Consider the following 27107-nt stretch of genomic DNA (forward strand, 5'->3'; position numbering starts at 1 on the left):
TCAAGGGGGAAGGACTGGGTGAGGGCCATTACTTCCTCTCCAGATACAGGGGAGAAGGATGTCAAAGTTGGTAAAGTGGATGGGGAGGGGTGACCCAGGAAAGGAGGAGGAGGTGGAGAGCTGGTTGGATATGATGTCTTGGCCTATGGAATCAATTTTAGATGTAAAATAGTTAGCAAAGGGGAGACTAGGAGGGCGTGGGCAGAGGAGGGAGTTAGAGGTGGAAAAGAGACGCTGGGGATTTGAGGACTGGGAGTTGAGATTTTTGAAATATGACTGTTTAGAGAAGGAAAGGGCAACACTGTAGGATGACAGCAGAAATTTTAAATCGCTCGGCAGTTCGTGAACATTTTTGCAGGTATCTGTTGCATTTGGAATGCCAGGGTTGAGGTGTGGATTTGCGAGGGTGAATAATGATCGCCGGAGCAACAGAGTCAAGAGCAGAAGGGAGGCATTGTATAGGGAAGCAGCTTGTTCAGGGCAGGAGACAGAAGATAGGGGAGAGAAGCGAGTCAAGTAGGGAAGAAAAGAAAGCAGTGTCGATAGCTTCAATGATACGCTTAATGATGGTGGCTTTCGGAGGTAGAGGAGGGGAAGGTGAGAGGGATATGTTAAAAGAGAGGTGATGGTCAGAGAGGGGGAATGGGGAATTAAAGTAGGCAGAAATATCACAACAGTGAGTAAATACCAGAACAAGCAAATGCCAACTAGCATGGGAGGGTGAGGTCCATTGGGAGAGGCTAAATGAAGTAGTGAGGAGTTTGGAGGCAGAGGATTCTGTGGGGATGTAAATGACAGCTACTCAGAGGTGTACTGGTTGGAAGAGGCATATAGCATAAACTTCAAATGTAGAGAATGTAAGGGATGGTTCTGAGGTTATGAGTAACCAGGGTATAGGACCCCAGGTCAGGGGGTGTGGGAGGTGAGGCCCCCATAGGAGAGAGCTGCAGGAGAAGTGGTGTCAGAAGGCAAAATCCAGGTTTCAGTAACGGCAAGGAGATTCAGGGAGTTGGAGATGAAAAGGTCATGGGTGTAGGCCAGTTTGTTACAGACTGATCTGGCATTCCAGAGGGCACAGGATGGAGTGACATAGTGGATAGGAGAAATGTGAAAGAGATTATCAGGGTTGCTATAGCATGGAGATGAGATTACTTTGGGAGACCGAGATGAATAGAGTGTAGAGATCATGCAGGCTCGTGAGCTAGGAGAGGAACCAGTAGGAGGTGGGCAGAGAGATAGATTAAGGAGACATGGATGGAGGTGGGGTGAAGTGACAGGGAGAGAAGTGAGGGAGGAGAGATTAGCAGAGGGGTAGTAGGATCCTGGGGGGTATAAGAGAAAGAAAATGGAGTAATGGGAGAAGAGGGGGAGTAAGGCAGAGAGATAGAAGGTGGAGACCAGGGGAAATGGATAGAGGTTGAATCAGGGGGCAAAACAAAAAGATTAGGTAGAAACTGATTGAAGGGAGGAGCTGAAGACATGGTCATGGTAAGGATGAGGTAAATAGAGGAAAGTAAACTTTGAAAGTATGAATGAAGAAAGAATGTAAGAGAACATGCAGATTTCCAGAAAAGTAAAAGTACAGCGTGGAAAAAATAAAAAGTCAACACAAAATATTTTTGAGCATAGTAAAAGTGGAGATTGGATGGGTGCAGAAATTGAATATTAGAGTAGACAGTTGTAGTAGCTAAATGATGTAAGACTAGGAAAAAGAGCTAAGGTAAAACCAGGATTTTGGTACTTACCGATCAATCCCTTTCTCCAATTCCATAGGGGATACTGGAGGCTAAAGACAGTGGGGTATAGATGGTGCTAAGTGGAGCCTGGGCACTTTAAATTTCAAGAAGAGTGACTAGCTCCTCCCCCTCTATACCCCCCCTACAAGCCTCAGTCTAAAGCTGCATACAGACCTATAGATATATCTGTCCAATCAGTCTGGTGGGATGGAAAATCTGGTAACGTTTGGGAGAAAACAATAGAAATTTGTTACCAAACACTGGAAAATGGACCAGATTTTCCTTCCCACCAGACAGATTGAACAGATATATCTGTAGGTGTGTACGCAGCTTAAGAAAACTGTGCCAGAGGGGAGCTGTGAAAAAAACAAACCGATGAGGAGGCGAAGCAAGTACACAGAACATATGAAGTTTGAAATAACAGTAACACAACCAGAGACAGAAAACCGTTCTCTAACAGTCTTAACAAAACATGACCGCACCCTGGCAGGAAGGAACAGCGCAGGGTGGGCGTCCAGTGTCCCCTATGGAAATTGGAGAAAGGGATTTATCGGTAAGTACCAAAATCCTGTTTTCTCCTTCATCCACTAGGGGACACTGGAGGCTAAAGACAGTGGGGACGTCCCAGAGCTCCCATTACGGGCGGGAAAGCGCTGAGGACCCTGCAAAACAGACTGGACACACTGCAGAGGCCGCAAACATGTCAAATCTATTAAAAAAAATAAAATGATAACGGAATGCTGGCTAGATCAAGTAGCCACTTGGCAAAAAAATTCCAAGGAAAACCCCCGCGATCAGCCGCCCACAAGGAACAGATTGAGCGAGAGGAACTCTCTGAAATAAAGGAGCAGAAGCTCCCTATAGGAAGCAATATCCGCCTGTCTGAAGGTCAGACAACTTCATTAGGCCAGTGACTGTGTGGAGGCTGGCCAGCCAGGACAACAGCAGCATACAAAACAAATAGAGAGTCTGTATTACTTATGTCTGCAGTCCTGTTCACAGAAATACAAAAAAGCCCTAACATCATCTAAGGGTCTAGAACGAAGATGAATCTTGTGGAAACACCGGTACCACCTATGGAATAAAGTCCATTGTTGTAAAGGAATCCGTTGCATCCTCGTGAAAAACCAAGTCTGGAAGACGACAGGATAAAACGCTGAGATACTCTACACTCTCCTGGGTGAGAAGTGTTACCTTGCAACGAAAGGTATATGAACTCCACCTACTCTAGAGGTTCGAATAGAGACTGTAAAAAAAGGAAAGTACAAGATCCAAATCCCCTGGAGCCGTAGGAGAAACAAAGGGTGTACCTTTGAGCTTCTTCAGGAAGAAAACAGTCAGAGCTGAAACCTGAGCGTGCAGACAACCCAACAGTGTAGAAAAACTAGTTTGCATAAAAAACCCAGAAATCTGGCTAGATTAAATTCTGTAGGGAGAAACTCTACATGTTCACATCCTGAAACATAAATCCGCCAGAAGCAGATTAAAACAGCCAAGCTGTCAAACGTAGCCGCTTTAGGTCTGGATAGACTAAAGGACCCTGAAGGAAGGGTTGTCCTCTCAGCGGCAGAGGCCACGGATCGTAGATCAGAAGAAGTAAAAGGTAGCAGTACCAAGCTCAGAGAGGCCAGCTGGAGCTACCAAAAGAATCCTGACCTTTTTCCTTTGATGCAATGTAAAATCTGAGGGAAAAGGAGGGAACAGGAAGACAAAACTGTAAATGCCACAGCGTTGACAGTGTGTACTCTGTCACAACCGCCAGGTCTGTCGTCAGAGCAGCAGATGATGATTTTGTCAAGAAGTCATGAGGTCAACCTGTGGAAAGCCCCCCTCACCCCCACCCTTGCCCCCCATAGGACTAGCTGTTGAAAAAAAATAAAAACACCGGATGTAGCCCCTGGATGTATCCTGCCAGCTGAGCTAGACTGCCTATCAATATCCTACTCCCATTGCAAACTTTGACGCCCAGCAGTGAATATGGCTTACTTCTTTCATAGCCGCCCTACTACTGGAGCCGCCGCTACTGCATGCCAATGTCGTGGTGAAGACCCTGGACTCTTGACTGCTCGTCCCCGCAACAGGAGATCTCGAGTTTGAATAGCAGAGAACACTACCACATCCTTGTGATGTCTAGCAGTCATGGATTTTCAATTACAGTCTCCCATCCTCACCTCTGTGGAAGAAGCATCTAATCCCAATCTCTTCCCTAAAATAAAATAAAATTAAAAAAAAGGAGATTTGAATTCTGGATCCCGTTGGTGAAGGAAAAAATGGGATTCTGTACACAGAGGAGGCGAGGCCGAAACGATCCTCAGTGAAATAGACTTAAAGGAAAGTTCTTGAATGCTGTAACCATCATTCTCAGGTGAATGGAAACATGCTCCAAAACTAGACGACGTCAAAAGATAGTCATCTCCTGAATGAAAGTAGCTGATTAGTGTAGCGTCTGCTAAATGGAGAGGAGACTTGGGAAAAATTCAAAATCCACCCATGAGGCAGTGACTGAAGTTTTGTAGCAATTGGACCATGGATTGGGTCTTCAGCAGAAGATCGCCCAGATGAGAGATTATAGGGATCTCTGTATTCAAAAGATAGTCTCATCACAGCCCTGATTGTTGTGAATACCCTGAGGGCTAAATAATAAGCTGAAGGGTAAGTGGAAAAGAGAAAAGCAACTACATAGGAATTCTTGAAACCAGGGATGTCGAGATCGTTCGTAATCCCGCACTTCTTGCGGAAAGGGACTCGGGGCCTGATTCAGAGCCGGACGCTCTGAATCAGGGCCCTCCTACATGAAAATGGAGCGGCCTTATGGACGCTCGCATTGCTGTGGGTTACCACCCACAGCTATAGCGAGCATCCATGATGATGGTCGCGATGGTCAAGACCATCGGGCTTGCGACTGAGACCCTGCGGTAGGGTCTCGCTGCCGCAAGCCCTGGAGTGATTTTGGCTCTATCAGAGCCAAAATCACTCCCACTGACATCACTAGTGATGTCAGTGGGGCCGGCTTCAGACGGTAGGCGTTCCCATGGGAACGCCTCCGTCTGGCAGCCACGCCCCCGGCACACCCTCCAAAGGGGGCATGGTCAGTCAACATCAACAGCATGCCCCCTTTGGTGCGAGACCCAGAGCGAAGGAGAGCCCGTCGCTCGCCGGGTCTCGCGCATGCGCACGACAGAGCTCCCTCCGTCATGCGCAGTAGGGCAACATCAACCCGCTTGCGAGCGGGTCTGAATGACCCCCTCTATTCTTAGGAATGGATTGATATTTCTGACTGAGCCGTCCAGCATCGAAAGTCTGCTTTCCCCTGTCTGGGGACCTGGATTACCACTCGTGGATGAAACTAGTGTATAGTTTACTATAAAACAATACACCTGTTGTGCAAACCTGTGGCAGAGATAAGAAAAAAAAAAAATTGGAGACTAAAAAGGTCAACTGTATCTCGAGCGTTAAGAACCCGGACCCAAACGTCCGTACCTACTACTCTGAAGTCCCCCAGGTGAGAGGCAAACCCAGCAAGCACTAGGCTTAGTAGGGATGTTGTTGCGACTCTGCCCTGACCTCCGGAATCACGTGAAGGTGTGGGTCCTGTGAACAATCCGGAGCACTAGGTGAGGGTCCCGAGAAGAACTACTAGGGGGAGGAAGCGCAGACAGAATATAAAAGGAGATACCTCCAGTAGCTTGAGAAATCCATTTATCTAGATCTACTATAGGCAATCCACTATCGCTAATGGAAGTAACAGCCGTCTCAAATTCCACATCCGCCCTTCAGCAGATAACAATGACAAGCCGCAGTATCACACCTGCAGCAGTATAAATGTCTTCAAAAGGCATGGCCCCAGGAACCGGTAACGTAAAAATTAAACCGATGGACCTAGTGTAGTGGACTAAGTTTTACTGCGATAGCATGAAAAAGATATAATACAGTTTTACTGAAACCTGAAATTCTTTTATTTCTTTAGAAAGAAATACGGTGGAACAGGTCTTGTGTACTTATACTGTTCGCATATGACACTATTTAGTGGTGTGGGAAAGAGCCATAGTCCTAAATGAAGGTCATACTTCTAGAGTTCCTGACCTGGAAGCCCCTCTATTTTTCAGAGAAGCATTCGGCTCAGCATAGAGAAGTCACTGCGGAAGCCACAGTGCTCTTTTCGCCGGATTACCTCACAGAGTGGTATAAAGTAAACTTAATAGGATCCAAGGTAAGATGCCACTTAATAAGGGCAGTCAGCCAATCGTTCAAAGCCCAGTTGCTTTGATAGTGAACCTGTGCCATTCAAGATGTGTATCTGCCATCTCTGAAGATTATAGTTCAGGAAGCATAAGCCTACAACACCTGGAATTTCCAGGGTGTATACAGGGTGGCGTAGGTTATTTTATAGGGAGTTAATGACTGCCCCTGTAGACTATCCTGCATAATACATATAGGTAAAAATTCTAGAGACGTCATGATACGTACAGACCCCCCCCCCCACAACAGTAAGTGTAGTGGAAAAAAAAAAAAGGTCAAAATAAGAATCTGGTATACATAGAGGCAGGAGAGAGGCACACTAGCCTAATAGCACTCCTAGCAGTGACAGAAAACGCATATTATATAAGGAAGTATTCACAGATACTTAACTGCTCTCCTGCCTTGCCTAAACCCCACTGTGTACTTACAGTTCAGGATAAGGCAACCAGTTGTATGCAGCAGCTATTTATTCATACAGCAATCAATCTCTCCCTGTAATGGCCGGCAGCACTTGCAGAGAAGCGCTGGGGCCGCTGATAGAGAAGCAGGGCTCTGGGGCTAAGCTCCACCCCCCTGCTATGGAGCTGTCTGTTATTAGCGCTCTATTCCTTTATGTGTAAACACCGGCTCACTCACAGCCAAGTGTATGTGACAGACCCCGGGAATCTGTAACAGCCAGGGAAGCACTAGTAACACAGGCTATCTTACAGTGTAGATGACAAACCCTAGGAAATTGCAGCAGCCAGGAAAGCGCTGGGGCCTCAGACAGGGAGAAGCAGTACCCGAGCTAAGCCCCACCCCCCAATATGGCGCTCAATCGTATGTTATAAGCGCACTAGTAACACTTGCTAACTTGTATACAGCAGTTAGATGACAGACAAACTGGGATCTGCAGCAGCCAGGGAAGCACTGAGGCTGCTGACAAGCTCCACCCCCCCCATGCTATGGCGCTCAATAGTAGTAATGAGTGCACTATAACTCTCCCTGTTACTGACTTTCTCACAGCCAAGTGTATGTCAGAAAAGCGCTGGGGCCGCTGTATTAACACTGGCTATCTTACAGCCGAGTGTAGCGAGACAGACCCCGGGTATATGCAGTAGCCACAGTGGCTCTAATATCCCAGTTTGTCTACTGCTATTAGTTGGAGCAGTCTGCTAATAACACTGCCATTCAATATAATAACCTGGCTACCCCGCTACTCGGGGAGCCAGGGTCTACTCACTAAGCTGCTCTGCTGCTGGCGGCGGTGTGACTGGCGGGGTACCGTATGCACGCTGCTGCATGTGGAGCTCCCTGTATATTAGACAGAGGTCTAAGCAGTCGGGGACCCCAGGTGAAGTGCATGCACTTGCGAGTGGGTCCCTCCACGGCAGCTCCATCGTTGCAGACAGGCAGTGCAACTACTGCTTGTCGTACCTCAATGTGGTGATCTTATTTCAGCGCAGCAACGCTCTTCCAATTAAAAAACCCTGAGAAGAAGTGTAGCTACACACCCAGCTCCACTCAGGCACAAACTTAAGACTGAGGCTTGTAGGGGGTAGAGAGGGGGAGGAGCTAGTCACTTCTTGAAATTTGAAGTTCCCAGGCTCCACTTAGCACCATCTATACTCCACTGTCTTTAGCCTCTATCCCCTATAGAATCGGATTTATTGGTAAGTACCAAAATCCTATTTTCAGTTGTTGCCTATCCCCTAGAACAGTCCTGGTGGATGAAGGAGAAAAGACATGAGGTAAACTGACATTAACAGTATTCATTAAGATTATCTGGTAAGCAGAGGGCTGCACAAATAGTAGCAAGTGAGAGCTTTTGTAGCAACCAGAGCTCAGTGATGAAACTCCTGGTTATGCAGTCAGCAAGATCTTGTAGCAGTGAGAATGTGGAATCACCTTTGTTGATGTAACTTAGTCCAAATATAGATTAGGTTGTTCAAAGTGTAGATAGTTCGTTTCCCTTTGATTAAACGCTGGTATAATGTCATTAAAATGCAAGTGCACTTTAGAATTGGGCACTTCCAGCCTACTAATAAATCTTACATAGGAGACCTGGCATGTGAAAGTACAGATTGCTAACAACCCCAGCACACTCCCACTGATATGGCTAGCAACAAAATGAGTTTAACAAACAGCACATACCGCTAGGCTAATATCAGGGTCTATGAGCTAACAAAAAAAAAAAAAAAAAATCAGACTAGTATACTATGCTGTGATTTGCCACTTAATATTGTTAAATGCTGAGACTTTTAGTCCGTTACCTGAAGATGACAAGAGTAAATGATGCATCCATGCAAAGCCAGCTGTAGATATAATTTATAATTCCACTATAACACCAGTATTAAAATGTCAGTGCACTTTAGAATTGGGCACTTCCAGCCTACTAATGAACCTTACATAGGAGACCTGGCATGTGAAAGTACATTAATGATTCATACACCTAAATAGTCCTCATCAAATGCTCGATAGAATAGTGAAGTCAAAATCCATCCGGTGATTCGAGATTAGACCAGACTCTTACCAGAGACTATTTTATACTATGTATAGATTTGCTAAAAATTTTCATATGTAGTCTTCGTTTTCGGAAATACTTTAAGTATTGTATCTTGCTCATAATATACTTAATTTAATAAGAATGGTCCGATTCTAATCAGATCCATTTGCACATTTTAAATATGCCCCATGTTAGTAGGCTTATCTTGTTCATTTACCTGCAACACCTACACCATCAGTAGATCAATACAAGCTCTAAAGAATGTTAAGAGTACTTTACTTGCAAAACAAACCTGTATGTTCAACTAAAAGCATATCTGCTTTTAAGCCCAAATTAACCCCTAATTGTTATAGATCCATTTTCCTATAGTAAACATCTGCACTGCTGTGTCCCCCCCACCCGATGTTGTGGTCATACTGTGAGAACCCAGACCATAACCACAAAATGATTCTCCAGTCACTCAACCCAGGTTATTTCTTTTAAAAAACCCTTTTACACCAAGCCACAACCTGGAAATAACCCAAGTTATTTGTGCAGTGGAAGTGGGGTACGAGTTTCAATGCACAGTATGAACATGTTGCCATTTGAAACCACTGTACCCAGAGACAACTGTATTAATACTTTGTATCAAATCTTATCAAATGTTGACTAGTCAAGTTTCAGAGTAGCTGCAGGAATGTGATGGTAGTTTATTTAGGGTTCACTGCACTAGAAAACACATTCACCTACTGAGATGGATATAGCTGCTAAAATGTTTTACATCTACATTAGCAAATGTACACTTGCAGCATGTGTGATACTTCCACAGTATGCCATCATTTGCAGCTTTGGTTTCCATAGCTGAAGGAACACATAGCTTTTGCATTTTTTTTCTCTTAGGTAACCAGATTAATAAACCACATTGCAACGTGTGTGTTCCCAGCACTGTTTTAAGTACATGTGAGAGCAATGTAGAGAGTCTGTTAAGTCATTGAAATTGCTTGAAGTGCCATTTGAAGGTGCACCTATAAAAAGGATGTTTCTTTAACCATAAATTACTTAAGACTCATTGAGCAAATGTATCAAGCCGTGAAAAGAGCAGAAAAGTGGACCAGTGAAGAAGTTGCCCATAGCAACCAGTCAGCTTGAAGTAGCATTTACCAAGTACATTCTATAAAATGTTAGGTAGAAGTTTGTTGGTTGCCACGGATTAAGTTACATTCCAGGAAACTAGCAGAAATCAAACATTTCAGTAGACAAGACTTCATGCAGTTGCAGCGATAGCAATCCTTCACCATTTTGCAAAGGGAACAGTATCATGTAAATATTACGATAAAAAAAAAAAAATTTAAATTGCATTCCCACAGATGGTTTAACAAGGATAAACTCGTGTATTACTTTTGAAGCAAGCTCCAGTATTAGTTTTGCAGGGGAAAAAGAAAATACAAAGAGATTTTCCAATTTTATTTTTGCCAAGATGTACAGCAAGCATTGGGTCTCAAACTTTAAAGAGTAACCATTTGCTTTAAATACAGCATTGGTTAAAGAAAACCTATAAAAATATTTTGTAAGCCTCTATAAAAAGAAATACAAGATTAAATCCAACCTCTTGTCTGCTAAAACTGTACTTTACACATGAAATGTACCGAAAAGATGAAGACATTTTTAACATGCATATGGATGATTGCATAGCAAATACCAACAGACAATTGTTAACTAAAAAATTTATTTAGTAAGAAAAGCTACCTTAACTTTTACAACACAATATTTAATAAACTGCCCTGCCAATAATTTGATAATCCATTAAAAAGCAGCATACATGAAATGTCTGCATTTGGATACTAGACAGGGTTTTTTGTCATAATTTGAAACTGGCTTTCAACACAAAAATATGTCATGAGTCATTCAAAGAACAAGTTTTATATTAGGAGCTACAAAAGCAAATAAAACCAAACACTGAAATTGAGTATTTTTACAAACTTCGCAATTGCAAATATGCATAATATGTGATGGGAAGCAGACTAGCTGGTCAGTTTTGGTATATGTAGCTTTTCCCCAGTTATATTTATAAATGGCAAGGTAAGAGGCCATTCCAACCCCTTAAGTATTGCAAGTTAAGTAGCAAATGAGAAGCTTTCAAAGAGGACAGTAGGTCTAGTTGCCAGAACTTATATATAAACTTCCTTAGAAGGCAAATCTTGCAAGTAAGTGAGCAGTGTCTGCATTTGTCAAAGATGTGATACAGCTTATGGCTTCATTAGAGATTTAAAATGGTGTTTTCGATTTTAAGAATTACACTGAACTCTCCCAATTTTAGTAGTCTGACAGGTATCCCTACGGTGGAACACCAACAACCACTCATCGCAGCATTTGCACACAACAGATCTCAGTTGATCACCTTTGGCGTCGTTCCACATTCTCCCGCAAGCAGAAGGCATACATTAAAGCAGTCTCCAAAAATCAAAAGCAGTTTTCCCACTTGCACTACAATAGGAGACCTTAAATACAGCCAATTGTGGAGAGAACTGGTATTTGTAAGTGGGGAAATTTAGTAGAAAATCACTAAGCCTTCATGCCTTTTATGGCCAGATGAGTAAAGATAAAACTTGAAATAACTGATGTACTTGTGTAGAGGTATGATTAGCATCTAAAGCAGACCTGCTTGCCATAATTCAATAATGAAAAAGAGCAAGTCCACATAAAGATTTTCTTTTGGGGGAAAACAAATAGCAAATACTGAACAGTAAAGAATTCTAAAATGTACACATTCCAGCCTACTTAAACTAGTCTAATAGGAACATCATTCATACAAATTTTCCCTTTTCAACAGAAGGCAAAACCAAACTACATACAGGACACTGGAGCTCACAAGAAATCCCTGCAAGTGATGAAGGTGGAAATGAAACCTTGGAGATTAACAAGGACATTGAAGGAATACCAACTACCAAATACTTGTGGCATATACAAGTGTTTTGGACAGTGATGTGGCTAAATAAACATGCTAGTAACTGTTTGAGGCACCAATATTCACAATATCACTTCAATTCTTTAACATGTAGTATAAAATATTAGCTTAAAAGACCATATTCCAATTGAACCAGATCGTAATAAATTGAGTGTTTAATGGTCCTAACCTGCTTTGATCAACCACTGTGAAAAGGAAAATCAGAAGCTAACAGAAAGCTTGCACATTTAGAGGAGGGGGGCTTGGGAAGGGGGAGAGACAGAAAAACATTTCAATTAGTAAAATTGCTTAATGCAGCCCGTCTAATGGCCACTGGACTTGTGACTATTCCAAGACCGTGATCTTGATTTTGACCGAGACCTTGACTCTGAGTGAGATGGAGATTTTGATCTTGCATGGTCCTCTCTTCTGGTCTCCCTACTCAATCTGGAACTTGCTTTGCCTTTCCCATCTGCTTTGGACCTGGAGTGAGACCTGGAGCCAGTACCTCGCTCCCTTCTTTCTTCTTTTGGCAGAGACTTGGATCGTGATCTACTGTTTGATTTAGATTGTGATCTATGCCGGCGACTTAATCTATATAAAGAAATCTCAAATTAATTTGACTTACTGTACAACAAAGTTTAACTAAATCAAAGAAATATCCACACAATTTTAACACTCACTAATTAGGGTGGGTTTTATAAAGTTTTGTTTCAATATTAGGGGATCAATTCAATTCGATGTGAGTTTGCAAAAGTAAACCTCTATACATTACAGCTGCACACAAGAATTACAAGTTTCACACTTCTACAAAAAGCAACCTCGAACAAGTACATGTAAGACTGAAAATAATCCTGGATAAAGATAGGTTTCTTATACCCCTTAAAAATGGATCAGTATATTGTGATTCAGTCTAGACCTCAACTATTTTATGTGCTTTATGTACTTGTGTTATGTCAGTTGTACCCAACTTTCGCTTTTTAAAATGTTTTTAAAACAAAACCAGGATAGAAGGCTGTTAGTGGCCAGAAGGAAAGTACTGGAGGGTCTTAAAGGTGTCAAATGGGGCTTTTTAAAAATTTATAGTAATTGTGGAAATACAATATCCAGTAGTGTTCTCTATGTCTGGCGCGTTTCAGGGCATCGGACCGTAGAAATGGACTCCAGTGCGTGTAGGCACTTGCTTCCCAAAAAGGGGTTGTGTCTTTAAGACTGCCCCCACTTTTCATCATTCTTGGGACCATGCCAGGCACTTATGGACATGCTGAGCTGCCCCCAAGCTCTATCCCTTTGTCAATAGATGCAATGCACCGGCAGTGAGCGCTGCAATTTTTCCCATGGGTGGGTTTGGCACCCAGCATGTTTTAGCGGGGCGTCTACAGGGTGAAATCTGGCAGGATGCTGCACTCAGCTAAAACAGTCTAGTGGGAACGCTAGCCGGCAAGTCTCAAATTAAAGTCTGCAGTCTTTTCTGTACCCCCAAAATACTGTAAATTGACTATGTACTTTCGTAAAGTGTTGAATAAAAACATTAACAGGGAGTGTATTAACCTGCTGATTTCCAACACCTCCACATGTCACTTCACCTACACCAGCACATTCCTTTATTACATCATTTAACCCATTTGAGCTTTAGAGAAATTCACCTGAAAACCGACATGTCTTTATTGACAAAATTATACCATTTACACCACTCCAAGTATACGACACACTGAGTGGTGTACCAGAGATTCTGCACTGTGTCCTGACATTTTTAACTTCAAATAAAGAGGTTTCTCTACCTTTTTACCTGCAAAGCAGGATGCACACAAAAAAATTAATTTGGGAAAAATTTCAAAATATGCAGATCAAATTTGCTGTGAAAAAACCCACCCATAATTAAATTGACCTCTAAGTGTCAGACTTAATAGCACTCAATACTATTTTTTCATGTGTAGACTCAATCAAAAAATAAAAAATAAAGTCAAAATGCCTGCCACATTTGAGATGTTAGTGTCTTATGGACTGAACGTTACCTTATATTGTGCAACTCGCAACTGCTGCAGATACAGAGAACAGGCTACAAATGACCACTGCCCTGTGCATCAACAAGGAAACATTACAACCAGATCCCCCAGCTCAGCCTTTTGGTTCTGCTATAAGAATACGTGGCTTTTTTGAGAGAATATCAATATTGCTAAGAGCTATAAAAAGGTCAGAAACTGATTCTACCACCAATTTCCAGAAGATGCACTGGATATGGGAACAAGGATATTTGTGGCAGGAAATAGGTGCTCTGGCTTTTGAGAAATAACCAGAATAAAATGCATGATGAAATAAAACTTGCACAAGCAGCAGGCTAAGGAAGAATAGAGATTCCCAGTCAACTAATAGGGATGTAGTTATGAGACCAGTGGCCACGATGCCGCCAGTCTAAATCCCGATTGAGGAAGCCTGACAAGGAACTTAAGATAGGTGTCGAAATACCGAAGCCCATCTTAATCCAGAAGGACGCCAGCCAGAACAAGGTTAGTCTTGGGCGCCCTCAGCCGCAGGGGGTTAGAGTTAGGCACCCCTAGGGGGGAGGGTTAAGGCACAACAGTAGAGGGTTAGGGTAAGTACACTTACCTGACCCCCTGGCAGGATACCAACCATCGGGATGCCGCTGTCAGTATTTTGACAAGAGGCATCCTGACAGCAGGCATTACATACAGATTCCAAGTAATACCCCTTTCACACCGCAAACCTGGTTCTGATCTGGGATTTCTAACACGGGTCCGACCTGGCTGCAACCCAGGTCAGACCCCTTTCACACTACACCTTCGACTGGTTATTCCTGGGTCAGCATCGTTCACACTGAACCCGGGGTCAGCCCTGTAAAACACTATGGATGCCATTAAAAATTTACTTTTCAGGCTCAAAGATAGTCACAAAAGGGAGGAGCCTGGGGACTGTTCACAGCATTGCAGCAATCATGGCTGATTGATTACCACTGTGTAGCCATGAGTATGTACTTTACTGCCATTTGATTCAGCTTCTGACAGCATAGTTTACAGTTCACTTCTTCATTACTCCAATTAGCCATCACTAATGACAGTAGTGGTATTAACCCCTTTTAGACAACCAGAATGCTGCCTCTGCTGTTGTCTGCAGTGTGCTGTTTGTGTCTGGCTGCTAACATCAAGAGACACCCTGGAACATCCAATCAGCGGTTTGTTAACTCCCGGGTGGGATAACCCAGGTAGGACCCATCCAGACTGCACTACGACTCAGTCCAGTGTTCAACCTTGGGTTGAAATGCAGGATTACTGGACAAAGGATATTTTAGTGGCGCATTCACACTGCAGCTCAAAATGGTAATAACCTGGGTTATTTTGGTGATGTGAAAGGAGTAACATTGGCCAGGGATGGGAATAACCAAATGAATATCCAGTTAAAGCAGCTATAAATGGGCACTGCTAAAATTCACAAAACTACCATCCACACAATCTTACAGACTTGAGGCATACTATGAAGTTTTACTCCACCATAGCCAAACTCAAATGCAGGGCTTAAAAGCATACTTCTGGGTTTAGCACATAAAAATCCAGGAGTCATTCAGAATTAAGATATTTCTTATGAATTTCAAGTACATTGAGAGCGGAAAAGCACGTCTGTTTCCTCACCTGCCATGGTGTGAGCGGCTCCTGCTACGACGTGGTCTGTCAGCTCGGCTAGTAAAGAGAAACATCCAAGAGTTAAAACCAGAACATAAAAACCCAAGACTATAAAGAAAGCAACCCCACAGTGACAATTCATTTGAGACGTACCCTCTAGGGCTGTATGATTTGTCATAACCCTGTTCCATAGAACGACTCCTAGACTTTCTTCTTTCATAACTGCGGCTTCGGGACCGCCTGCTGTTTCGGTCATAATCATCGTAACGTGAAGACCCATACGAACTCCTTCCTTCCTTGGCTTTCATTTGATTTGGTGCTGTAAGGAGAAAGTATCCCCCAGTTTGCAGTTAATAAAATCAAACCAAAATCCATTAACTTATCTCCTTTAGGATCTATTCAGTATGTTAATTATCGGGGTCTGAGCGGACCCTGAAAATACACATACTAACTAGCGGTGAGGACTGGAGCAATTCATCACTGCTCCGGGCACGGAGACAGCCGATACGAAAGTCAGCTGTCGCCCCGAATGGCTTCACTACTCCTTTTGGAGCAGTGAAACTTAGTACTGCCTGGAACTCCTTCCCATAGGTGCAGGTTGATAAATTTCTGTCCCTATACTAGTGTATGGGGACAGCGGGCCACAGAAAGTGAAAGGTAAGCAGGAGATATCTGATATCTCCTGCATTACATTTTTGATGAATGGCACAAAAACTTAAGTGATAATGAATAGACCACTTAGAAATATGTAAACAAAGTTTCTTCCCCAAAGTACAAACTGAGTGGAAATGTGGCTCACACTTAAAGCAAATTGAAGATTCACTGTCCAGTGTTATGTGAAGCAAAGAGCTGACTTGTTCTGAATCATAATTGTTTCTTACTCTGGCTGGTATCCAATTAGCTATGGTAAATTACCGTGGCTGCTAATCTTGCCTGGCGGCTATCCAATTAGCACCGATGTAAGGAGCTTATTGGGGAGTTAGTTACCCCTGCCTCAGGCAGGCGTAAACAAATCAGTGATCAGCCATTTTTCTCCTGATCACGGCAGTGAAAATACATAGATTCGGTGGAAAATCGTGGACCTATGTGTTTATGCGAGTTAAATAAAAAAAAAAAAAAAAAAAAGGAGTGACTTAAAACAAAAATGGGGTTTAATTGGAAACCACGGGTAAAAAAAATTGCCAAAAATTGGAAACCCCCTTCCAGGTTTTTGAGTCTGAAATATTTTTCACTGCTAATTGGATACCACCCTTTGAGTGATGAGGTTGTGATATCGTTGAGGTATATTGTGTTAACTGTTAAATTCAGAACAAAAATAATGCTCATGGATGTTATCAGACTTGCAACAATATGAGATGAAGGAAACTGCACCCTTCATCGACTTTAGAATGCTAGCTCTCACAAGCAGTGACATCTTACCTCAGGTGCTTTTCCTTTCCTTCCTTATACCATTACTCAATACTGACTAAAACTGCTCCTAACGCTTAGTTCCTCCCACCCTGCTGCCTACTTAAGTACTATTAGGTGTATTCAATTAGCCGCAGGGTTTACCCCATGACTAATTGCCAGCCCAAACCCCCGCAGCGCAGGGAAAAGCTATTAAATTATATAGCCTTTCCCACTCCGAAAAATCAGGGCGCGTATGCAAACGCACCAATTCCGCATAAACTGCGGAATGTGTTTTTCCCCCACACACGAGCACGATTTGGTGTTTTTTACACTGATTTGACATTGTGGGGACTCCCCGCTAATTGAATAAGTCTGGCACAGCAATTAGCCACAGGTTTTCCTTTACTCCTATGACTGCTGTTTGACATGGTTTATAAACATTGCTACTTGTCCTGCAATGTTTTGTACAGTAAGTCACTTGTTCCTGGTCTTGCTCATTCTGTTTAAGTAGTTTGTAAGGAGCTGTGGATCCCTTGTGGGGTCAAATAAAGAATAAAAAGTGAAAAAATTGATCTCAATTTTGAGCACCCACATGAGATTACTGAATACAAAGTAAAAAATACACTGATGCATGTTTTGCAGGAGTCACCACCAGGCTTTTATCTCACTGCACTTTCTGAACCCAAATCCTATTAGAAAGTAATTTCTTAATACTCACTTTTTCGGTCTCCTTGGGCAAACTGAATTTCAATCTGACGTCCACAAATCCATCTTCTATCCAAGCCATACAAAGCATCTTCGGCATCACGGACATCTTCAAATGTGCTAGCAGTTAAGGTACTTAAAAAATGCTGAAAAACCTTAAAGGCTTTTGATTTCAGGTTTCTTAAGTTTACCAGATCAAGATGTTAATCATGGCAACCAAAACTCCAAATATTTGCAGTTGGGAGGGGAAAAAAAAAAAAAAAAAAAAAAAAAGACACCATCCAAAACAATTCAATGTTAACACAGATCCACTTAAGATGTCTGCTGTATCAGATAAATACAGATTGCTCAAAGATGTGTAATGGCAATATGACTGTTCACATTCTTTGAGCAAGTGTCTGGCACTATGAAGTCGCAAGATGGCAGGACACATTGTTAGTACTTCGAAATAGCTATATAAATAAAAAGTTTTGGGCGCAGTGAGCGGAGGGTGAATACATGCAGTCTGCATGTGCATGGCATCTATTCAGTGTGGGAAGAGCTTGGGGCAGCCGAGCATGTCCGTGGGTGCTGTGCACACCCTTTAACATGATGGAAGGGGGAGTGTGCTGCAAAGCCACGACCCTTTGCAGTTGATTATGTGGAGTAATAGTGGGAGGCAGTTTCCACCTCAGTTGTGTGTTATGTCAGAAAGCTGCACGATTGTAGAATGACTGATCATTGCCACTACACTTAATGGCATTCTGTAGGGCACTGGCATTGAGGCATTTACCTAGGAACTATTGCCTTGGGGCACTGCACCGAATATTAAACTAACTTATGCTTTAAGTTGCATTACTATAGGGCAACTTTACATCAACAGAACCTACAGTACTTGAGCTCATACTGAAAAACAAAAAAAAACAAGTTTTAATAATTCACAGACTTAGCAGAAAGGTTTCCATTACAAAAGGTTTTTCTTAATATGGCAGAACATTCCCTTTTTCCCCCCTTTGGCCTATTTAAGATATACCTGCCACAACTTCTGATGTCACAGGTCTAAGGGGGTAGTTAAATTGTAAAGTCAGGGCAGCCCAAAAATTCAATTGTTCCTCCATTTCGGCATGAGTGCCATGGTCATCGCACATGTCGTGCCCAAACCTACTGGATTTAGCCGCATCAAGTGGCTAAACCCGCATTAAGTCCCCATTTAGTGCACCCAACAGCAGACTTATTGCACATTTCTGCTCGCCACCTCAAGAGGGTGCAAGCAGTTGTGCTCCCACTGCTGTCTGCACCCAAACAGAGCAACAATTGCTCCATCGGGCACCTATTGTGAATACCCCCAACAAACAAATTGGGAGAATTACATACCAGACATCAAATACTGTTCCAGAATGTAACAGTGTCTGCCTACATATGCAAGTCTTCCCTCGCCCAGAAAACTTGTGAAATCGGCACTCCCATAATTGAAGATTTGTGCACAGCCAAGCATCAATGCGATGCAGCATTAAATTCCCTTGTGTAGATTCCACACATCATTTAACACAAGTGGCAAGACCTCATTTAAGATTCAGACGGCTGCATTCAGGAATAAGGTTCAAGTACTTACAGTAGAACATACTGTAATATTAATCTGCAGAATGCAATATTTCTCAGTATATGTATAAGGAGCAGTCATAATTTAGCTTCATCTAGCTATAACAAAATGTACCAACATTAAGATAATTTTACAAAGCAACCTTAGAGCAAAAGTGCAGGAAACACTTTCGCTCACCAAGTACAAAACAAGCATAGCCACTTTTGCCATGACGTTCGAAGTCACAAAGCACAAAAAAAAAAATATCCAAAAAACATTGGAAAAAAAAAATCACGACCACTTTTTAAGTGCTCAAAAGTATGGAGACAAAAGCCAGATTCACTATTAACTATACACAGCAAAGGTTTAAGCATTTATAGAACACAAGTTACACATTTCCTACTAAACTGCCATCGGCAAGAGTTCCCGTACTTGAGATTACTAACAAGTATGCATGTAGTTATATTAAATGACAACATTAAAACCACATCCATTTTGTGCAAACAATGCCATGCAAACCATGAGGCACTGTGGGGTGCCATTTCTAAGCTGTTCTCTAACAAATAAGAGTATATTAAAACTCATGATTGCAGACTGAAGTTTAAACCAGCAATTTTAATTTACGAAATCTCAGGTAAATCTGTTAACAGAGCTGAAAAAGTAAAAAAGGATACCAATACCTGATCTCACCTAATCCTGAACTTAAGCAACTAATGTGGGCAACCAATCAGACCCCTACAGCCTACACCAATCTAGAATCAAATGGCGTACTTACACAAGATGGCACATATGTCTTTGTTAGGCAGGATACATCAAGACTGTAATCTTGGCCACCATTCAACTTCATCTTGATCTTTTATTTCTAAGAGCTTGTAAGAAGGACTTGTCATGAGTTGCTTGCCAATTAACAGATGCTTTTATCTTTAACTTTCAAAAATAACTTTTTTCCCTCTGTGAATAAAACGAAGCTTTGACTCCTATTTTGGCTTGTCCTTCTTCCAGCTTTTCTTTTCCCAATTTCCCTTTAATTCTTCAAGCCTGATCATTAAGGGGTCTTTGCTTTGTCTACTGGTCTCTACTCTAAAGGTTCTTTCATTCTTTCTCTGTGGTTCGCCTTTACTGTACAGCTTTACAATTCTGAGATAACAGAGGACACCAGAATTAGGGGGACAGAATCAAGGTAAAAAAATATCCAGCCATTACAATTTGCAAGCATACAATAGACAATGTTTGTGCTAGTGGACCATCTAATATTCATTCACTATGTGATTATGTAGAATAGATTAGTACTAAATGGTATTTTTTGTGAACACCCACAAAGTAAAACAAGGTACCTGGGAAGCATCAGCAGAAATCTTTGCAATGGACGAACAAAGCAATTTGTTTTACTTGGAGTTACCTCTTACACAATCTTTGCAAACTTCACTTCCCCTCACCAAAGGTTGAAGGAAGAAAGGATATTGAACATAAGCAAAACCTCTAGGGCGTCGAGTGTAAAAATCGAGTGGGACATATACATCCACAATAGGGCCATATCGACCAAACTCTCTGCGTAGATCTTCAGATCTGAAAGGAAAATATAATTATTTAATCTACAGATATGTCCATTATAACTAGACATTGGAGATCAGATAATGCTTTGTAATAAGCACTTGTTTGTTTTAAGACACATGGGATTCACTGTGTACTTGTTATGACTCAAGTTCTTTCATTGAGGGGAATTCAATTGTACGCGATGTGCCATTCAGGAACGACATATTATGCCCACAAATATCACAAGTTTTTCCCTCACAACCCATAAAGAAAGCTTGCGATACTGTACACTTTTGAGCAGAATCTAAATAGCTGGACTTTAACTTTTGAACATGCTCCTCCATGGAGCAAGTAAGGGAGATGTACCTCCTTAAGACCTTTCCCTTCTTAACATGAAGCTCTCCCCATCTCTTACCTTCACTACATTTGAAAGCTAGTTTACAAAAGGAGTGAACATTCCTCTTTGAGACCATATTTCACTTCAGCTTTGTATTTGGCAGTATTTCTCCTGACTGATTTGTCAATGTTAGATATAGGACAATTGTTCCACAGCAGGTGCAAGTCTTCAGTGAAACACATCTTGTGCCCCTCCCCTTATTCCTCACATTGTTTCTTCCACAGGAAAGATTTCTTTTTTGAGCACTGTAGACTCAAAGCTACACTACAGAGGTCATTTCACTGAGCACACAGCGCCACCTACACCACTAGAAACACAAGAACAAGCTGCATTATTATTTCTTATTCACTGGAACTTAAGTGATGAGGACTGATTAAAAACAGATCTTAGAAATCCTATATAGAAACAAGATGTATACCTCAACTATTGCAATCTGATTTATTCCCCACCTGAAAGTCACTTAAAGTGTACTGGATGGGAGTGTTAAGCAGACACATGAGGAGTTTCATGCAGGTTCTTATTTTTGTTCAGCCCTATATTAAATAGTTTATACAAAACTGACCCCACAGGAGTGTTTATTTGAGCACCCATAAGTAATAAGCACCCATCGGCCGGTAATCAATTATACCAATGGGCGCGAGTGCCCATTACTTATTGCGCTTGTTGAACTCAAATACTCAGTTAGGCAAGTAAAGTACTTTAAACCATCTAAAGTACTGGGTGCAACAAGGAAAATTCTGTTTGGGCAACCAAAAGAGACTTTTCACCAATTACTGCTCACCACCTCAGGTGGATGCTCGCAGAAATAATGGGAGCTCGGCACTCGTGCCTGACCAGAGCAACAATTCAATTACTCTATCAGGTGCTTATTAGTTACAGCTGTGAAAAACAATTGAATCCCCACCACTAGTCAATGTTTTTGTTATGCTTAACTGAAGCTCTGTGAAAAGCAGTAAAGGCGCATATCCACTTGCCCATGGGGGTAGCAGTACAATTACAACATTGTAATCGTACAGTCGTTCCTCATCCCCTGTAGTGCCTACACTGAACGCTATGTCGTTCAGTGCAGGCACCCTCCCTCATCCCCGAACATGGCCAATCCGTTGTTATCGGCAGATTGACCTTCATGTTCAGGCGTTGATTGTTGTCGGAAACTACCAGGAGCGCGTATCGCTGGTCATTTGACATACTGCTCGATTTATTCACGATTAATGAGTGATTGAACGATTACGATGTTGCAATCGTTCAATCGCTGTTTGAGCGGCAAGTGGATACACGGCTTAAGTGATAACTGCCTTATATTATAAGGATTTCCAACTAGTTCTCAAATATATCCAACAAGTCATATTTTCAGGAATTCTTTGTTTTGAACAGATGACTTAAGATCTGATTATGTATGGGAGTTAAAGACAATCTACCAATCGCTCCCAAATGCTGGAAAAAGGATAAAAACAGTCAGACAAATTGGTTTCAAATGGATTTAACCAATTTATCTTAACCGGTTTTAAAGGTTTTGTGGAATTTGGGGGCAAATGTTAATTGACATTTGTAGCGTTCCTGCTAGGCAGTTTCAGTGGGGCACAGCATCTTGCCTGATTTTACGCTCTATTCTTATGGCGGCATCCCGCTGACTACAGTTTGATGCCAGCGTGCACCACCTAGTCTCCCGCTGTGCTGCTGCATCCATCCCTGTCATCACATGTCCCATGGGTTGATTCAATGAGTGACACGGTGCAGCATGTAACAATGCATTGCCTCGTTGTACAGCAAATCGTGCATTGCATAGTGTGTGCGATGCATTGTTACATCGCTTGTCGCATTGCAGGGTCGCACCGTTGTAAGGTGCGTACCCAGCTTTACTTTGCAGGAATACACCGTATGCATCACTGGTTTTATTCCTGATACACTACTAAAGAAATTAGCTTTATTAGATCCCATCAGGAAAGTGTCTTAAAACTAAATGTGTTATAGCTGCATTATGAATTGGAGGTAAACAGCGTTGCGGTTATGTGGCCAACAGAGTTCAGCCAATAGCACTCCACTGCTAGACTAGCAACAGGGCGCTATTGGCTGAGCTCTGTATAAGTCACATGACGGCAACACTGCAGTGTTCTCCCCAGGCTGTTTCTTGAGGGCGCATCGCCCTGCAGAAACAGCCTACCGCCCGGCACTTACCCTTTCACCAATGCGCCGCATCCCCGGTCACCCTCAACGTGTCCTTGTTGAGGCTGAGAGCAGTACCAATGTGCAGCTTCCAGGGGAATCTGCTGGCAGTTACACTGTCCCCATGTGTAGCAGGGTCCGGCTCTGCTTCCTGCAGGAACTTCCTGCGGTTACCCCAATGCTGCTGCCCGTGTGGACCTGGCACAATCAGCTGTCAACAAGTAGCTGCTGCGCTGTTAGTCCCCTGTAGCCCCAGGTACCAGTGTGAGCAGCGTAATGCGGGGAAACCGGGCTATACTATGGCGGAAGCAGTAGCATAGTCTGTTACTTCCACTGACCGCCCATGTACACAGCACGATGTGCAGATTATCTGCCATCTAAGCAGCACAGCCAACGACATGACTGAACAACATAGTACAGACATTGTTGGTACACACTGGCTGACTGGTACACAATATATTGGCCGATCAATTTATCTGCCAGTGTGTACCCAGTTTAAGTCTACCATATATACAGGATTTGTGCATAAAGCCCTGGAAAGTGCAATGTCACATTGCTTGTTTGAAATGACCCCTTAGGTAGTGTTCACTCTAGCTCCGGCGGCAGGCAGGGCACCGGAGATAGAGAGGGCAACCATTTGCGCGTGCCCAAAAAGGGGGCGTGGTCATGAAAAGGGGGCATGTCTATAAGACACATCCTCTCTTCGTCATACTTGGGGGCGTGCCCGGCACTTACGAACACGCCGGGCAGCCCCCGAGCGCTGCAGAGAGGGAGAATAGATGCCGGGCGCACGCGCCCGGCGTCTACGCTCCAGCAGTCCCGCGGGTGAAGACGGCAGGGTGTGGGCAGGGTGCTTTTTGCCCTCCAGAAGGAGGGCAGGGTGCCGCGCCCCGCTAAAACAGCCTAGCGGGAACGCTACTTAGGGTGCCTACACACTTGGCGACGTCGTGCTCGCGATCCGACAGTATGATTTCCCTTGAACTCTCCCTCGGCAGCTCTGCACACAATTTGGTGTAAAAAAGAATGCATCCTTAACCTTTTCCAGTGCATCATGTCCCAGATTGGCAAATCTGCCCTACAGCACAGCATATCTGAAGATGCAATGTACGACCTGTGAGGACACGCATCAGCATTGTGAGTGGACACTAACAATTTGGGCATATTTTACACGATTTATCGTCACAATGCATCAGAATCAGGCAAATTGTGTAAATTACCACATGTGTAGGCACCTTTAAGCTGGGTACACACCTGAATACACAATTACTTAACTGTACTTTCAATGGTGCTTCTCAGTGTACACACTGCACAATCATCGTGGATACCTGATAACAAGTAACATATTGGGAGTACACAGTACAGATCTGTCATGTACAGGCCCACCAGTACGATAAATTGTGTACCCAGCTTAATATTTTTGCTCCAGTTATATCAACTTAATTACTGCAGACTGTATAGAAAAACGAACATAAAATACCTGTAATTAGATCACATCTAGCTTCCAACCTGAAGGTAACAGTACATTATAAATAGTACGCCCCTTCCATGCACATCTTTGCACAGTAACCCGGGGGCCCACTACTACAATGTAACACAATGACTGGGCTACCATTTGGTATATAAGCTAGAGACCGTCAAAGCACTTTTTTTGGACGTGGGAAGGGGGCTCAATCATATTCTCTTACAGACACTACTACTGGCACCGGTGGAGTACGGGGAGCAGTGAGCGCATGAGCCTGGCCGGGGTCCCCCGTGTAGGAGGGTGTGACAGCAGCAGCGACCAGCCGCGGGCGTTATACATCGTAGTTGCCGCCATTGTGCCAGTCAGGCACGACCTGTGCGAGGAGTGGGAAATACAGACATGACGGAGGCCGCACGGGGCATGTAACGGGCGCCACAGAACACGGCCACGCTCTCACGTTACTCCGACGCTATAGTGACCGGGTTACCCCTAGCCCGGGCCCTCCGTTCTCACTCCAGGGCTCCCTTACTTGCAGTTATTCCCTACTCACCGGATATCGTCCGCTATGTTCCGGACAAAGAGCGACGTGTTGGGGGGACGGAGATACCGGGACATGTCCGATTCGGAAGGGAGAACACAGCAACACGCGCCAAACAAGACACACCGCACGCACGAGCACAATGGCCGCGAGCTCCTCTTGTCTCCACAGCAGCCTAGACCAGGTCTCGCGAGAGCACGTGGGGAAGGGGCGTGAAATAGGGGAGCGGCTGGCGGGAATATTCGCGCTCAAAACAAAGCTCTACAGTCACGTGCTACGAACGGGAGGAGAAATGGAAGCGTGAGGCGGCAGCATGGGCCTGGCTCTGTGTTGCTATGGCAGTCGGCCCGGTGCCATTCTATTCATTCAGTGCAGTGGTCGTTCATCTTTATCAGTGTGTGTTATGTAGCTTAAATGCCCACTCCATTCCAGTTCGTATGAGTGATGCTGAAATAAAAAGAAAACTGCTTTGCCTGTTTTCAGGGATGGGGAACATTACTGCTTTGTATAACGCAGCATCGAGGAAGATGTTTCTTGTTCTTTCTGTCAAATGATTATTACATTTTATTTATAGGGTGCCACAAGTGGTCTGCAATGCTGTACATTTGTCAGTAGTAGGACAGCACAGGGTACACAAAGCATTACCATACCTCCTAACTTGGGGCCGGCTCTTGGGGTGTTCGACCAGTGCGGTCGCACAGGGGTGCCACATATAGAGGGTGCACCCCTCCCCAGCATCCAGATTTCAGTGGGACAGTACTCTCCCGCTGGTGCCAGACCCCGGAGTATGAATGGATGGGCATCTATTCACTGACGGGAGAGGGCTGCCAGGGACTGAGTGCTGGGCTTTATCCCCCGCCTGACATTATTCGGAGGCGTGTCACAGGGATGGACATCGGTAGTCCTCCATCATAAGATGGCAGTGCTTCCACCAATTAATCTTTCGATGCGATGGTAACCATCACATCGAAAGCATTTAATGGTGAAAACTATTCATATGAATAGTAAAGGGAGAGGAGCTCAGACACAAAGTAAAAAAAAAAAAAAACCCAGGCAAGGCAGGCAGCACTGATATAGGATGAGGAGAAATCACTTTCCATCTCTGCTGTGAAAACGTTAGCTGTCACTCTGGGCCTGATTCAGAGCCACTCGCTCTGACCACCCACAGCTAATGCGAGCTGCCATGATGATGGTCAAGACCATCGGGCTTGCGACGAGAATATCTCCAATGACATCACCGGGCCGGCTCCAAACGGTAGGCGTTCACATGGGAACGCCTCCGTTTGGGCAGCCGCCCACCAAAGGGGGCGAGCTGTCACTCAACATCGACAGCTCGCCCCCTTTGGTGAGAGACCCGGAGCGACAGATTGCCCGTCGCTAGCCAGGTCTCGTGCATGTGCACGACGGACCCGGCTCCATCATGCACTGTGGGCCACCATCGACCCGGTTGCGACCTGGTCTGAATCAGGCCCTCTGTGTGTCTGTGAGTGACAGCTGCTGCAGGGCCAGGGCTGCACACTGATTGGCTCTCACTGTCTCAGAGAGCCAATTAGAGCTAACAGAGAAGGGGGAGGTGAGGGACTGAGGGCCAGATCTGCGGCAGTGAGAGACAGCCTCCAACGATCCCAGCACCATGAGCCAGAAAGGTTATCAGAGGCAGAGATACAGCACACAGCAGCCAGGGGAGGCAGAGCTTTTAGTTTTTAAAGAAAAGAAGCCACCATCACAACACCATTGAATGATTACCATTTGATGGCAGCAAACATCGGAATGCTGCCTTCGAATGGTAAAAATACTAACATCGGAAGAAAAACATTGATGGTCAACAAACAACGACCATCGATGTCCATCCCTAGCGTGCCATGCGGGCACGCTTCCAAATAATGTCACATAGGGGGCGTGGCCCCAAATTTCGTCACGCGCGGCACAGTAAGGGCGCATTATTATGGGCCGGCACAGGGTTCTCCAATCCCTGGAGCCGGCCCTGTCCCAACTGTCCTGTATTCAGTGGGACAGTCCCGGTTTTCTGGGAAGGTCTGTTATGAATTCCAGTGACAACTCCTAGTAAGCCATCTAGAACTCAGGCTACGAGGTCTTCTGCCACTAACAACCGCGCCTGTTGTTCCCTTAGATATGTATTGCTCACTAGTACTTAGGCGGCCGCCTGGAATTACCACTCAGAGTAGTAGAAGCTTACATGGGTGTCACCTGGAATCCTGTGATAAGGAAAAGAGTCTTCAAGAAAAATTTATGATACAGCTTAGAGAGATGCAGCTTGGGAGCCGATGGTGCGGCTAATGTGCCAATGGTGCGGAAATAGCCGATGGTAGACAGTTTTAACAGC

The 27107-nt window shown here is 43.9% G+C and overlaps 1 protein-coding gene across 1 annotated transcript; it reads right to left on the minus strand.

The window, feature by feature from the left end:
• Positions 1–9888: 9888 nt before the first annotated feature.
• On the minus strand, positions 9889–24957 carry SRSF10 (serine and arginine rich splicing factor 10). The gene is made up of 6 exons (XM_088462328.1): positions 24776–24957; positions 20130–20236; positions 17126–17227; positions 15172–15337; positions 15028–15075; positions 9889–11977 (listed from the first exon to the last, which is right to left on the minus strand). Exons 1-6 carry the CDS (start codon positions 24838–24840, stop codon positions 11707–11709), a joined length of 759 nt encoding a protein of 252 aa, XP_088318454.1. The 5' UTR covers positions 24841–24957; the 3' UTR covers positions 9889–11706.
• Positions 24958–27107: the final 2150 nt, after the last annotated feature.

The sequence above is a fragment of the Taudactylus pleione genome, unplaced genomic scaffold, assembly GCF_031769625.1.
Source record: "Taudactylus pleione unplaced genomic scaffold, aTauple2 ptg000007l, whole genome shotgun sequence".
Taxonomy (NCBI): Eukaryota; Metazoa; Chordata; class Amphibia; order Anura; family Myobatrachidae; genus Taudactylus; species Taudactylus pleione.